At 41.9% G+C, this 15,944-nt stretch overlaps 1 protein-coding gene across 1 annotated transcript; it reads left to right on the top strand.

The window, feature by feature from the left end:
- The first annotated feature begins 869 nt into the window (after positions 1-869).
- On the top strand, positions 870-3,588 carry LOC110990794 (muscarinic acetylcholine receptor M2-like). The gene is made up of 2 exons (XM_087147583.1): positions 870-2,491; positions 3,412-3,588. The coding sequence occupies exons 1-2, from the start codon at positions 1,163-1,165 to the stop codon at positions 3,586-3,588; spliced, it is 1,506 nt and encodes a 501-aa protein (XP_087003709.1). The 5' UTR covers positions 870-1,162.
- The last annotated feature ends 12,356 nt before the right edge of the window (positions 3,589-15,944 follow it).

Genomic DNA, 15,944 nt, shown 5'->3' with positions numbered 1-15,944 from the left:
ATTGGTTCAATAGGCGCCCAATGAAAACAGGGCTCTAAATTTTAGCTGTAGACGCAAGATGCAGCCTGTCTGCCCATTGGGATAAGATGGGTTCAGAGAATGTGAGAGAGTTCACAGCTGCGCTGGATGAATCCACCCTCCCCACCACACGATGATGTGTAAAGCTTTTATTCAGCCGCGCATGGGGACAGAAGGGATCACATCATAACCCCAGGCGAATTAAAGAGTGAATTTAAAAGGCTATTAACAACCGAGAGATGAAGCAGTAATTGGCTATAACTTCAGTGCTGTGCGCTCAGCTCTTTCGCTGTCATTTGAATCGCAAGTTTGTGTAACAGATTAGCTGTAAGTAGAAAGTATACGCACTTCCTAATGCCATACTAGACGCGGCATTTTTCATTTTTCCGTCTTCGGAGTATCAGCAACATCATCGTATCGATTTCAATGCAAGAAATCTAATTACAGGCGTACTAATTGCTGTATGTTTCATCAGTTACAGTCATTATCTTCCCGCGTAGATTGAACCCCGAGACATCCACGCTTATATAAGATATATTCAAACACGTCAAAATTGTAGGAGTCTTTGTCGTGGAATGTCGCCTCAGCAATCTAATTGCTCCATAGAGGCCAACATCACAGTGTCTTATCGTCTCTAGTGTCTCTTTTATCAACGGATTTTTCTAAATCCCAAGTGACGGGAAGACAGATCTACGCGATATGGCGGTGGCAGATGCGAGTATGAAGTGAAAGCGATATCCTCTTAAAAGGAGGCAGCTCGGAATCCATCCCCATACGAGCACGTTGTACGTTGAGCAGGCATAAATGCAAGGATTGCTGTGCGCTCAAAATGACCCATTAGATCGACTTAAGAGGCTATAGGAGCTATCGACGTGGGCCGGATTCAGAATGAAGGTTTGAGTAAAATGAATGTCTAAACTCACGGAAATTTGAAAAGCAGTCTGATATAGATATTACAACGTCGCGATGTATCATGCCACAAAAAGCTGTCAAACTTTGGAGTTAAAGTGGTAACAAAATTCCGTTTGCCATGATAGCAGTATGTCTCTCTGTTGAACTCCTGCGTTGTGAATGATTAGCAGACACATCGAACATTCAATTTAGAACAAAACTGACCTTTGAAGTTCTTGGAATTCTGTCCAGTATGGAGACTGGTACATCCTGGTTGTTCACGCTACTAACAGAGTCCGACGACGTGTCGAGTGAAGGTCTTTCAGAATGGCCCAATGACAGCAGCCTGGTATTAACAGTGACAATGGAATCCCTGAATGGATCATATTCCACAGTGCTTTCTAACACTACCGACTACTTACTGAATGAAAGCACCCTGACCAAAAGCTTGCTTTATACCGAATCCAATCCTGTCCAAGATACGCCAAAGATATCCACGTGGCTAATTGCTTTCGCCGTGATACGTGCAGCTGTCTGGTTCATCACATTTTGGGCGAATGTTTTAGTTCTTTATGCGTACGCAACAACAAAGAGACTGCGCACCTATACCAATTATTACATCGTAGGCTTAGCAGTTGCAGACTTGGTCTGTGGCGGCGTTTTGCCTGTACTAGGATTCTTGGAAGACTACAATGAGAACTGGCCTTTCAGTGAGGACTACTGCACTTGCACACTGTATGTCTATCACATTTTCCTGCAAGCAACCTTCATGATGACGCTCGTCATCTCCTACGACCGCTTCCGGGCGACCAACATGCCTCTGAAGCATTTGTCGGAGAAGACGCTGGGCCACGCATGCTTCCTGATATTCCTCGGTTACTTCATCCCTGTCATGCTGTGGACTCCAATGTTCATTATTCTACCGTACGCAGGGGTCATCTCTCGGGTGCGACCTCCCAGTTGTCACGGCCCATACGCCTTCTATCCGGGGTTGTTGACATTTACGGTGCTCTCTCTATCCTGGGCACCCATGAGCCTGGCTGTTGTCCTGTACACTCTAGTCTACTGCGCTATTATTCGCAAAGGTCTCGCAAAAAACCGAGGAAATGCAAAACCGACCGTCTCCGGGGCCATTTTCAAGAGAAAGGCGTTAAACAAAGTACCATTCTCGACAAGTAATTGCTCTGACGCCGAATTACCCGAACAAGCGAGAGACGCGGAGAATGCCTCCTCTGTGTTTAGCGTCTCGGTTGCAGTCTCCCAGGGAATGAGCAACCCAGCCTTGGAGGTTTCTCTGGAAAACAGCGTTCAAGCGGCAAAGTACCCCGGAACGATTGGGCTAACACAAAAGCAGGCTGCGCCTTCAACAGGGTATCGTCACCCCCACGACAGACTAGGCCACTCTGCCCACTTTAGACGATCGTCCAAACGCGCAAGTGGTTTGGCCACTCAACGGGCAACCCGCACCCTCACCCTTGTCTTCACGACCATGATCGTGTCTGCCATGCCGTGGTCGGTGTTTGCCTTGTGGGCAGCAGTGTACCCAGAGAGCTTACCGCCGTCAATTAATATTATCTTCAAGGTGAGTGTTGTTTTAAGAGCATTCAGTTTCAGTCGTCTTTTGTTTGTTTGTTGGGTTTTTTGTTTGTTTTACAGTTGAGGGGGATTCCAAACTGATGCTGTGATAGAAGTTGATACACTGTTTTGCTGAAGCTTCTTTCTAAAGCTTGCGTAAAGCATACGGTTTAAACAAGACGAGTGCATAGATGAGCATGAAAAATTAATACTGGTAAGTCATTACTCATATCCGAGTTCATTGGTAAAATATCGGAAAATTGGGGCCGAGCTGGTTTAAATAAAGGCAGTTTCCCTAGCAACTGAGTCTCCTGTGCTGGTGCATGTAACGTTGCTGGTTCACGAGCGTCTATGAAACGTAAGCGTTACAGTCGCATTGTCACCAAGAAAATGAGCCCGTCCGACCAAAATAGCTTTTTTCAAACTATGAGGGGGTGCTTCTGCTCAGGGCGGATACTTCATGCTAGCTTCAAGCTTGAAACTAGTGCACGTTGTACCATTATATTGCCGCGAAAAACTCTACCGTTCTCATTGATAGAGCCGAGAGGCCAGATTTACGTCGCAGTTCGTCCACTTTGTAGTGAACCAGGTGTCCCAAATTCCTGCGTCAGCATGAGATTTTTCTATTGACAACTGCGACAATCCCTCTTTTGGGCCAAGACCAGCGCACGTGGGGAGAGTTGCGACAGAATTATTTTCAAAGTGGGGGCAGTTGTAAGACCATGTCATCAGCCATTGATGAGCCGACCCATTTAGTGTCACTCCATTATAGGACCAGCGAAGCGCATACGCTGTCAGTAATTGTCCTCTGTCTGTTCTGTTAATTAATAACACTTCATATCGTTGCCTTCAACACTTGTTCCTCCTTAATTTACTGGATAACAGTCGATCGCTTTGACCACTTACCATAATTTATTTCATTTTCAGGTGTTTGGCTGGATGAGTCATTTGAGCAGCACCTTGAATCCGTTTTGCTACGCCGTCGCCAACCCACTTTTCAAGGATGCCTTTCTGCGTATTCTCTGCTGCCGTAAGAACGCGATGCCACGCAGCACAGAGAGGTCATCTAACGTAACTACCCGTAGCTCAAACAGAGTTAACTAGGAATTGTGAATTTATTTTCATTTACTTGGACGAATTTTTCCTCGAGTACTGGTATAAGAATAAGGACCGAATACAGTTCTGAGTGTAACTTCGGCATCGTGCTCAACCAGGACGTTTACCCATCCGTGTACAGCACTTTTGTTTCTGATGTGCGTACACGTTGCCCTCACCTTCTCACAAAGTAATCTTTTCTGCTTAGCAACTGAAAATCGTTTTAGTTCAGAGTCCCGCCCTTCCCCGGGCGAATCATTTTCATTATTTGCTAATGCCCTGTAAGTAGGATTCATCGCGCAAGCGCTAAAAAGAGCATCACTTGTATACGATAAATTTTCTTCACATAGTGATTTCAAAAAGTACGCGTTCGCCTGAAGGGAACAAAAATAGCGCAGTTCGTACACCAATACAATACTGTGTCTGTGCCCAATACAATCAGGACTTCTTGCGTCTTAGCAAATTAAATGCTTTCTTCGCGCGATTCATTCTGAGACGTTCTAAGTAAGCAGTCATATCTCTGTTTACCCTCTTTGGGCCATTATCTGAGGCGTTGTCCCAAAAGTTGCGACTGTGGTCCGATAGGCTATAACACACGCGCTCGCACTAGCTAATGGCAAGTGGCTGGAGCCAACTTCAGTACACACACGTGTTACTGCCGGCCTATCCTTTCCCAGCGGGAAAACAGGGGGTGTGTTTTATCTAAATGTAATATTGACAGTCCTTTGGTACGGAATCACCGCATAGGCTCGCATGTTTAAGCGCGTTTGACGCAGGGCGCGATGAAAAAGGGCAACGAGTTTATTTTCTGGAATGCGTGGCTTTGCATGAATGCAAGAACCCAGTTGGAAAACTTTGTACCTGACTGTCTTTCTTTTGCCTATGAATGCGCACTTCAACTCATGGCGGAAAGCCAATTGATTTGGACACTTCCTCAATCAGCATTGTACAAACCAATGTCCATTATAAAGGCGTCTTTGCGTTTAACAAGTCTATGTAACTATTTAAAATTCAACCACCTCTTTTGAGGTGAACGTGTTTCGTTGTTGAAAGAGCGTTACCACGAGATAAACGTGTTTTGGCGTCATGTTCTTCAAACCCAAAGGTGTCTTTGTATTTAAATTTATGAGTACATCAACAAGTCTTTGTTCAAGTAATAGGCACCACAACATGCTAAGCTTTGAATTGTTAACACAACATAATTACTAGCTGAGTTACATTGTAGAGGATTGAAACATAAGCCTTCCCTACCCCAAAATGAAAATTACCTTACCACTCACGTTTACTAGCAAACTCCGTGAAATATCGAAACAAGATGAAAAACAAAATACAAATCTAGAACAACATACGCAACATCATACCACCCCAAGAATTCTCCCTTCAATCTGTCGGTTTGCCAATTTCTGTTGGTTTTTATTCCAGGGTGCAGTGTCCAAATTCAAGGAAAATTCTCCGCCAGGCCGAGGCGCACAAAAGTACCCCCAGAGATTGTTTCGAAAAGAGGGGTCTGTTTGGGCCAAGAAATGGTGGAATTGTGTCAGTATGGCTCAGGATCATCTCTGTAGATTCAGGGGCACCCATCTGGGGGCAAAGCAGACAAATATGGGATTGAAAATTAGTCAGAAGAGCCCCAGGAAGGTGAGGGATGTCATTTGAAAAATGGCCGCTGGGAGGGCTTGGCAACATTCACTTTTTTGGGGGGGGGGTTAGTTTGTTTTGCGCGGATAATTAAAAAATTCATTGGTAAACCTGCTAAAAATTGAAAATCAAATGAAATCTGAAGGACCAAACAACACATTGTTTTTTGTTTGAGAGGCCTCAGGACTTCAGTTGGCTGCCATGGGGCTCCAAACTTGGTTGATTTTACACTATTTTCAATGGAGCTTGAATTAGTTCAGTGCACCCTCCAGTTGACTGGAAATCCCAATCCTCCACCCTTCAAACGTTGCGGTTAAATCAGAGCCAGCATGGTGCAGTAAATCAAGTATAATTGACTAGTTTGTTTAAAGAATGTGTCAAAGTTTGTTGGTATTTTATTCCAGTTGACTAGAAATCCCGATGCCCTCTGTTTCAATGTTGGGGAAGAAAGGAGCCAGCATGGTGTAAAAAAGTTCATTTCTCTGCACAACGAAGTATATAGCAGAGAAAATTTGTGCGCTGCAAGCTTTACGCTTGCGCAAGCTTCATTAGAATGAGGCCGATTTGAATGGAATGTAAGGAGGTCAGAAGATATAGAAGGTGGCCTTGGGTGTGGCCATTCTAGCCTGCGTCCTTCACTGCTCCACAGTCGGTTACTCCTTGACCACTCCTTTGATATGTGATCAAATTAATTTGTCAGGCCATAAGGTTTTCTAGAGCCTTTTAGCTCATTGAGCTTTATATCTGGTTTTTTACCCTGGGCTGGAAATTGGCAACTTGTACAACGTTTCATATACGAAACTATAGTTTTCAATTTATTCGTATAATATTGTACAATGGCTGGAAAAGAAACTCCACAGATTAAGACCTGTAATATATGTACTGATATAAATAAATGCAAAGGTTACTTTAGCTTAACTGATTTTAGAATCAAGAAGTTCAATATGTTCTAAAGAGTCTCGCCATACAATGAAGTAGGAATTTAGAATTGTTAACGGATACAAGATTGATATTTTTGCTTTTATAAGTTCCAAGGCTGTACTATATAACAAGATGTGAAAGTTTTCATTTTACAGTGGTCGGAAAAACAGCTGACGCTAGCAAGCGGACAGGCTACATACAACTTGCAATGTTTCCATGGGTACCCAAGTTATGTTGTGTACTGAGGTAAGCGCAAGGTTGCGCGCATAGAACAGACTACAGGTTAATGCCATTAGGGCAGAGATCACTCTGAATGGACAGTCTTCACTTCAAAACGAACCCTGTTTAGGGTTAGTAAAATGAAACACAAAACTCTCAGTTTTATAGAAGATGTTCATATGTGGTATCAAACTACTACGGAAGAACATGCTCTTTCACTGGTCATACGGGAATTTCGCTTTGTGACCTTCGACAAGTATTGGTTACTTTCGCCCTCAAGTCGGCGTAAAATTAAAAATTAGTAGCGGGTTTTTTAACAATTCGCACAAGTTTTGTTCATATTTCACCTTTTTCATTTTGCAGTTTATTTTGTTACTATTCATTTTAATCGTGTTCAGTTGTCAAGGACTTGCTAAGTCTTCACAAATTAAGTCCTACTTTGTTTATACATGTTACTTATTGAAAGGACTTCATGCACGCAATCTGCATTGCTTGATCCACGTGAACCATCGACGTGATCCCAGTTAACTTCCATCCGCATGCTGATATGTGTGTGAAAACTCCAAACATTATCTGCACATTACGTTAATCAAAGAGTGAACTCAAGATCAGCCATCAAATAATTTTATCATCATCATTTCTCTCATTTAAAAATCTTTCAAATCTCCACATCCTTTTCGAAGAAAAGATTAATGACAGCATGTCTCCTTGGGGATTTTGGTATCTATCCAATCACTCAACATCTAACCAATCCAGACTTGCCTGTACAGGTGGTCAGTCTATTGACTTAGCATTGCCCCACCAATGACTATGCCACAGAACCACAGGTCAACCATGGGCCAGATAAGTTCTAGCTGCAGTGAATGGCTCCTCTGGGAGTATTTTACACAAACTGGTCACAGAAAATTATAATAGGGGGAAAAAGTGGCCTACATTTACATGCACACAGTAAAAGAGTTTACCAGTACATCTGTACACAACACTTGTGTAAATACACGTACATTGTACATGCACAATGCAAATACACTTTGTAGAAGTACTGCCTGTGTGTTCTGGGATCCCATCTCGAGTAGGGATGCTACATACATTGTCCCAAGTACTTTTCCTGGATTCTGAAAAATATAGGTCTATTATGTACAGGTTTATAGGTTTCTACAAGGTATGAACATGTTCCTTTTCCTTTGTATTTACACTTTCAATTGTCTATTTTATTCAAGGTGTTTGTGGGGATGGAGTGGCATGGTGTTCATTTGCCCTTGTATATTTTAAATGGTCTCAACAATTCTTTCATGTTTGTATAGATTTTGATGCTGCATTTTTCGAATAACACACCAATGTTGATTCGACTCCATAAAACCACAAAATAAACAAGTATTTTACTCAAATTCAACTAATTTTTTTATTTTGAAAGAATAAAAGTGGGTAGTATAGCTTCACTAATATTTACAAAATCAGAGATGTGATATAAACACACTTAATTGAGGATGCGAAACCATACAGCAAATGTGAGTCCTATTTGACAGTTTTACCAAATTGGAAATAAATTACAACTAGGGAAGTAGATAATGAACTTCATTTAGTTACAGTGGCATAACTAGGGTGCCACAGCTGAGGGGGCACCCGGGGGTGCACAATATTTTTCAGGGGGCACTGAAAATAATCGAACTAGGTATATATATTATTTATTTCAAAACTTCAAAGGGGGGGTTGCACCCAGGAGCACGGGCCTTTGTTGGGGGGGGGGGGGACGTGCACCCCTGTGCCCCCCTGTAGTTACGCCACTGTTTAGGCATGTAGAACTGACAAAAGACTCCGAACACTTTTACCACTACAGTAATACCAGTTTAAGAAAACAAAGTGTGTTGTACGTCTTTGTAAGATGTATATAAATTGGTGAACTATTAAAAATTTTGTCACAGAAACAGTTTCTGTAGCACATCAGTATAATTAATCAAGAAACACGAGAACATAATAATAATAACCAGTTTTATAGCACCTTTAACTAACAAAAACTGACAAAAAAGAACATGGCTATACAAAATTGAAGCACAATACACAAACAACACACCTGAATTATCTTAATTAATACTAGAACAAACAAGTTATATAACCATAACCAATCTGAGGTAGTTCGGATGACAATCACTGTCACACATTATACATAATATTGAGCATTTTAGCAGATTGTCCTGATTTACCTTTTATCCTTCTCTGTTTTTTTACTGAGGCTTGTCATACGGGATTTTTTTACTGAAGTGTTTGTCACAATATGTTGGTTGCTGATTAATTTTTCCCGAACAGTTTGTTAAGTTTAGTAAGTTCTATTCCATAACTGGATACCTCTGGTGTATGACCTCTCTTACAATATCTGGCATTTTCTTTGAATTGAATACTGCTTGCTCGTTGACAAGGATTTGTATTGTCTGGCCCTTAGTGTGGGTGGTTCATCATGGGACAGTGGCAGGACGACCGGGGAACCATTTGTTTCTTCACTCTTAAAGTAAAACCATATTTATATGACTTATTAGCAAATACATGTAGATGGATGCACGTTTCTTTCAATATCCTGTAAAGTCAACAGCACTTTATTCTTTAAGACTTGTATTTTCTCTACATTAATCTCATAATACTTTTTTATGTTGCTTTTTCGTTTTCCTCTTTTTCATAGGTTGTTCATTGGAATCAGTACTTTCTGTTAAAGGAAATCCCCAAAAAAAAGTATAAACATCAACAAAATAGTCAATATTTAGGAGTCATGACAAAAATCAACAACAAATTGCATTCTGAGTTTTTAAATGTATTAACAATGCATTTGCAGATTACTTCTGTGTATAGAGTCCAAACAGATTTCATTAACTAATATAAAGATAACAGAAAACATATCCAAATAATTAAATTAAATCAAACTCTAGAGTCAACTTGTTATCAAATTGCTCTCCTGGTTGTGAAAACTGGGTTTCCACAGAAAACTACGTTTCATGACTTTTCCAGGATTTTTTAGGAATAAGAAACTTAAAAAATGCATGGCCAAGATGTATGTAGGAAACCCTAAAACATTTATCTGAGTAATCTTTCCCTGAAAAAGGAAATGTTTTCAAGGTTTACTGCAGTTCCATCTTGCAGGACAAAGGTCCTTTTGAAGGGATCCACTGTTAGAATAGTGCCATTGTGTCCATCACTTGTTTCAACCTGGTCGCCTTGCTCTCAAAAACTGTACTGCTTCCTTTTACACTTTTGTGACAGTGATGTTTTTTTTGTGGCTTGCCTGCGGTTTTCTGTAACAAAGATATATGATATTTGTTGGCTGTAATGCTCACCCATGTGAAACTGTAAAATATTCAAAGGTAGAAGTCTGTGATTTATGAAGACGGGACGACTTTTCAAATATCTTTCTAGGGTTTTATGGCATTTCATTACATCAACAGGTACAATTTTTTACATGTACCACAGAAAACTTGCCTACCGCAAATATTCCGATTTACTAATCCTTCCTAAGTAGGTTTTTTTCAGAAACAAGTACAGTGCATTTACAAGGAAATAACAAATTTGTTATTTATTCATTAATTTTTTGTACAAGTACCGGTATCTTTTGGAAATATATATTAATTTTTAAATCATACTACTTTCGGATATACCGGTAGACCAACAACTGAATGTTAAAATGGAACACGAGCATGTTACTTACGTCTCTGATGATACTCTTCATAGGGAGGTACTGGATGTCTTACAGAACGTTCATCCACCCAGATATCACGCCCAGTATATCCAATAAAACTCACTAGGTATGACCATTCTTCATCTTTGACTACTTTAGCTGCACACCATCTTCCCGACTCATGGAATACCTGGACGCAACTTCCAACTGAGAATTTTCCTGTCATTTTGCCTTCTTTAGAAACTGACCATTTTGAGAACTGCACCAAGGCAGTAAAATGATGGATGATGAAGATGAGGAAATCACCTTAAACTTGCCCTTATATGGCAGCCAATTTACTCTTGGAGACTCCATCATGAAAGGAAAAAAGGCCTCAAAATAGTTCATTTTAACTGATGACACAATTATCTCGCTGATTTTCTGACTGCAAATGATTACTTTGTTACAAATTGCTTTTTTATACGTGCACCAAACAATGAACTCTAAATTCTTATTTTTTGATTTTCATATCACTACGCACTGACTGAGCATCAAGCCAGCGATCAATCCAGCAATGAATGACCACAACCAGCAAAGGATGACATAAATCTGTCATTCACTTTGTACCAAGGACTGGTACCTTTGGCAGAGGTCAAAAGCATAGGACTACTGGTTTATCACCACAAGGGGGCAAAAAAAATTGTCCACTGGGGAAAGCTGTCATTTCAGAATGGATGTTTTCTTTCCGAGTTAGAGAGGTCTAACTCGGATTCGTTTAAATGGGAGAAATTCGTAATAATCACGGGTAATTACATGTACACTTCCTAAGGAAACTGTTTTTCCAAGACAAATGCGGAAATAAAACAGGCAGTTAAAACAGATCCTTGTCCGTGTTTCCTTTATTTTAGTCAATTGTATAGGCAGGAACATGACAAGAAATGTCAAGGTGTAGTGATCAACGATAAAGTGATCTCCAGTGATAAATGCTATTGGAATAACTGTCATAATGTAGATGGTATAAAGGGCTGTGAAGGATGGAAAGTACATGTACATGTATACCAAAAGATGAGGAGTGATTAAGCTTGTACAACCTCTGCATAGTGGTAACAGATTCAGAAGAATACGATCAGAACTACACGTACACATGTGTCAACTGGCAATGCATTTACAGTGTCCTTGTCGGAAGACAGGCACAATATAGACATGGCAGACATCGCAGTCGTTGTGGAGTGTCCTTATTTTGTTAAGCTTTAGAACCCATAACATGGTGTCAGAAGTGAACTGATATATTGAGAAAATATCAGAGACTTGATTGAGCTTAACTTAGTGGTGGAGTAGCCAGCCTTTAACCGAGAACAAGAGAGGTTTTTTCGGGGGTAAGTCAACAACACTTCCGAAATTACAGTGTCATGTGCGATGGTACATGAGCATTGCTACGTAGGTGCATGCATTCTCGACACACGCATATTGAATAACGACATAAACGACTTTGCATGATGGCGGCTTATCAAATTCCACCGCCGGAGGCCATGAACTGTAAAGGGAGCGATCTTGCCAATAACTGGAACTTTTTCAGAGAAAGTTTTGAGGACTATTGCAAAGCAGTAGAACTAGATAAAAAGGATGAAACAATCCAAGTGGCTACTCTGAAAAGTGTGATGGGAAAAGAGTGCAAGAATATTCTGAAGCAGCTTCAGCTCACAGATGACGAGATGAAAAGCCACAAAACAATTCTCGATAAGCTACAGGCACATTTTGCACCAAGCAGAAATGTACTGTATGAGAGATATCAGTTTCATACTGCTGATCAACAGCCGAATGAGACCATAGATCAGTATGTCATTCGCTTACGGCAGTTAGCAGAGAAATGCAAATTTGGTCAGCTAGAAACAGAGATGATCCGAGACCGGCTTGTTCTTGGAACTAGAGATAAAGCAGCAAGAGCGAGGCTCTTCAGAGAAAAAGAATGTGATCTGAAGAGAGCGATTGAAGCCCTCAGAATCAGTGAGCTGACACAAGAACAGCTCAAGCAGATTGATGTGCCACAAACAGAAACCGTGCATGCCGTAAAGAAACGAGAGAGCACAAAAGCAAAGAGCGCCAACAAATCAAAGCCTAAGGACCCCAAGAAGCCCAAGACACTGAAATCTTGTAAATACTGTGGATCTTCACATGAGTGGGACAAGAAGAAATGTCCTGCCTATGGAAAGAAATGTGGAAAGTGTGGAAAAATGAACCACTTCCGGTCAGTATGCAGATGGAGAGAAACACAGAAAAGATTGCACGTAATGCAAGAAGTATCATCAGAAAGTGATACAGACGAGTCTATTTTTGGTGTGCAACTACTTGGGGCTATCAGCAGCGGCCACAAAGTGCTTACGGTTCCGCTGACATTCAGTTCAGAGCCTGGCGAGATAAGCATTCAGTGCCAGATTGACACAGGGGCAACTTGCAACGTGATGTCATTTGACACCCTGTGTGACGTCAAGCAGACAAAAAAGCCTCACATGAAAAAGTCATCAGCCAGATTGAAATTGTACGATGACAGTGTCATCAATGTCAAAGGAGAATGTGACCTGACATGTCACTATAAAGGTGTCCAGAGGAATCTTAACTTCAAGATAGTTGATTCCAGTCAGCCTCCCCGACTGTCACGACAGACATGTACAAAGATGGGCCTCATAAGCGTACATGTTGACAGTGCAGTCAATAGCATGCAGCATGACACAGTGCCCTTGACAGAGGTTGACATTGTGTCTGAGTTTAGTGATGTATTTGAAGGGTTAGGATGCCTAGCAGGGGAGTACCACATCGACATTGATCCTGCTGTGCGACCGGTGCAGAATGCACCACGTCGTGTTCCGGTTGCCATGAAAGATAAGCTGTATGACAAGATACGTGAGCTAGAGAAACGAGGCATCATAGCAAAAGTTTCCGAGCCTACAGCATGGATCAGTAGCCTAGTGGTTGTTGAGAAACCGGGCAAAATGCGCGTTTGCTTAGATCCACGAGAGCTAAATAAAGCTATCAAACGTCCTAAATACCCGATGCCAACACTTGACGAGATATTGCCCTCTCTCGCTAATGCAAAGGTCTTTACAGTCTTAGATGCAAAGGAAGGATTTCATCAAGTCAAACTTAATGAAGAGAGCTCCTTCCTGACAACTTTCTGGACCCCATTCGGCAGATACCGTTATCTGAGAATGCCGTTTGGAATAGCATCAGCACCAGAAGAATACCAGCGACGACAGATAGAGATATTGCAGGGGCTGGCTGGCACAGCAGTCATCGCTGATGATATTCTAGTGTACGGCTGTGATGTAGCAGAACATGACAGAAATTTGAGGACACTGCTGCACCGTGCACGTCAAGCAAACCTGAAACTCAACCGAAAGAAGATTAGACTACGACTGGATGAGGTGACATACATGGGTCAAGTTTTGACCTCAAAAGGAGTCCGCCCAGACCCGAGGAAGGTAGAGGCAATAAAAAACTTGCAGCGACCAGACTCCAAGAAAGCAGTCCAGCGTCTGTTAGGATGTGTCAACTACCTATCACGGTACTTGCCAAGGCTTGCTGATGTAAGCGAGCCACTCAGAAAGTTGACAGAGCAGAGTACAATCTTCACATGGCAGTCACAACAGGAAGAGTCCTTTCAGCAGTTAAAGGACATGATTGCCAGTGCTCCAATACTCAGGTACTACGACTTGAAGGAAGAAGTCACAATACAGTGTGACGCATCAGAGAAAGGGCTTGGAACAACTCTTCTTCAGAATGGGCAACCAGTTGCATTTGCCTCCCGGTCCCTCACCTCTGCAGAGCAGAATTATGCACAGATAGAGAAAGAGTGCCTAGCCATAGTCTTCTCGTGTGAGAGATTTGACCAGTATTTGCATGGCAGAGAGCTGGTCAAAGTGAACACCGACCATAAGCCGTTGGTGCCAATCTTCACAAAGCCAATACATAAAGCTCCCAAGAGGCTCCAACGCATGCTTCTGAGATTACAGAAGTACAACTTGAATGTGCAGTACCTGCCAGGAAGCCAGATGTATATCGCTGATATGCTAAGCCGGGCTTCCCTGAAGAGCACAGATAGGAGTTGCTTGTCAGAATATCAGATGTTCCAGCTGAGACAGGAAGAGCAACTCCAGTCAGAGATTGAAGTCATCAACCAATCCAGCTATTTATGCATGAAAGATAGCACACAGCTGCAAATCAAGAAGGCCACACAGTCTGATTCAGTTCTTCAAGTGTTGAAGAATGTAGTTCTGGACGGATGGCCAGAGCAGAGAAATGAAGTACCCATATGCATTCGTGAGTACTTTGGTTTCAGAGAAGAAATCACCGTTCAGGATGGTGTTCTCTACAAAGGGATGAGGGTCATTGTACCCAAGTCTATGCACAGCATGATGCTTACCAGAATCCATTCAAGCCATCTGGGTGTAGAAGCATGCCTACGAAGAGCCAGAGAAGTGCTATACTGGCCAGGGATGGCAAGTCAGATCAAAGACAGGGTCAACCAGTGCCAGCCTTGTAATGAGTTCATGAACAAGCAACAGAAAGAGCCGATGATGTCATATGAAATTCCCAATCGGGCATGGAGCGTAGTCAGTCAAGATCTCTTCCACTACAGGCATGCTGATTACCTGATTACAGTTGACCACTACAGCGATTACTGGGAGTTAGACAAACTCGATGACACCAGATCAGAAACCATAGTCGAGTGCACCAAGAAGCATTTCTCACGATTCGGTATACCCAGCAAGGTAATTACTGACAACGGGCCTCAGTTCATTGCTGTGGATTATGAGGAATTCAGCAGAGAATGGGAGTTTGAGCATGTTACGTCTTCTCCCTACCACAGTCAGAGTAATGGCAAAGCAGAGTCAGCAGTGAAGATTGCCAAGAACATTATCAAGAAAGTGACCAAAGCTAAAGAAGATCTTCATCTTGCAATTCTAGATTGGCGTAACACACCTGATTCCAGTGGCAGCAGTCCAGTGCAGAAATTGATGTCTAAACGGGCGAGAACACTGTTGCCAACACCTGAAGCATATCTGAAACCAAACATCGTCCAAGGTGTGCCAGACAATATCCAACTTCGAAAGCAGAAGGCCAAACACCAATATGATAAATCTGCAAAGCCACTACCGGCACTGCAGATTGGACAACCAGTCAGAATTCAGCCAACCAGCAAGACCACATCATGGCAACCTGGAAAATGTGTTGCCAGTGACGGTTCCCGTTCCTATCTCATCGAGCTAGACAGTGGACAAGTGTTTAGACGTAACAGAAAGCATTTGCGGGCATCAACTCAACAGTCGGAGAAAAGTTCTTCAGCGACAACCCCAGTCCAGCCAGACTCAGTCTCTACCTCAACCCCACCATCAGATAAACCAACAGTCCTATCTGAACCAGCCAAGCCAGTGAAAACGACCACAGATCCAGACCGACCCAAGACAAATCCACCAAGCAGCCAACAGATCTCTTTGAAGTCCACGCGAACTCGATCCAACATCAAACCACCATCTAGATTCAAGGATTTTGTAGTTTGAACGTGACAATGAACTCTAAATTCTGTCATGCAGATTTTCACCAAACAAGGAGTGATTGCACACAAAAGGACACTTCCATTGTGATTCAGTTTTTCAGAGGACAATTTTAATGTTTAACCTGGTTTAATTTCCAAACCTCTCATTCTCATACAAACTTACACTTAGGTGCATCATAATAACAGTTAAGTCAAATCAGGCATTTTAAAATTTTACATCCAAATGTGGAAGCCTTTGGCTTTAATCCAAGTAAAAGCAGTTCACTTAACTTTGTTATCATTACAGGTGTCTGGAGACTAAAGATTCTTTCTTTTCCAAAGTTCTATTTCTTTTTTTAGAAAGTCAAGTTTACGAAGAAAGAAAGATGATTTTTTGTTTCTCTTTTGTGCAAGTTGTTAAAG

The sequence above is a fragment of the Acanthaster planci genome, linkage group LG16, assembly GCF_054643075.1.
Source record: "Acanthaster planci isolate LZ-2023a linkage group LG16, COTS_SCS, whole genome shotgun sequence".
In the NCBI taxonomy this organism is placed as follows: domain Eukaryota; kingdom Metazoa; phylum Echinodermata; class Asteroidea; order Valvatida; family Acanthasteridae; genus Acanthaster; species Acanthaster planci.
This window is presented reverse-complemented; position numbering and strand designations above follow the sequence as displayed.

Coding starts and splice junctions, on each gene's coding strand:
- LOC110990794 (XM_087147583.1), top strand. CDS start 1,163: ATGGAGACTGGTACATCCTGGTTGTTCACGCTACTAACAGAGTCCGAC. Junction 2,492..3,411: donor CAATTAATATTATCTTCAAG/GTGAGTGTTGTT, acceptor TTTCATTTTCAG/GTGTTTGGCTGGATGAGTCA.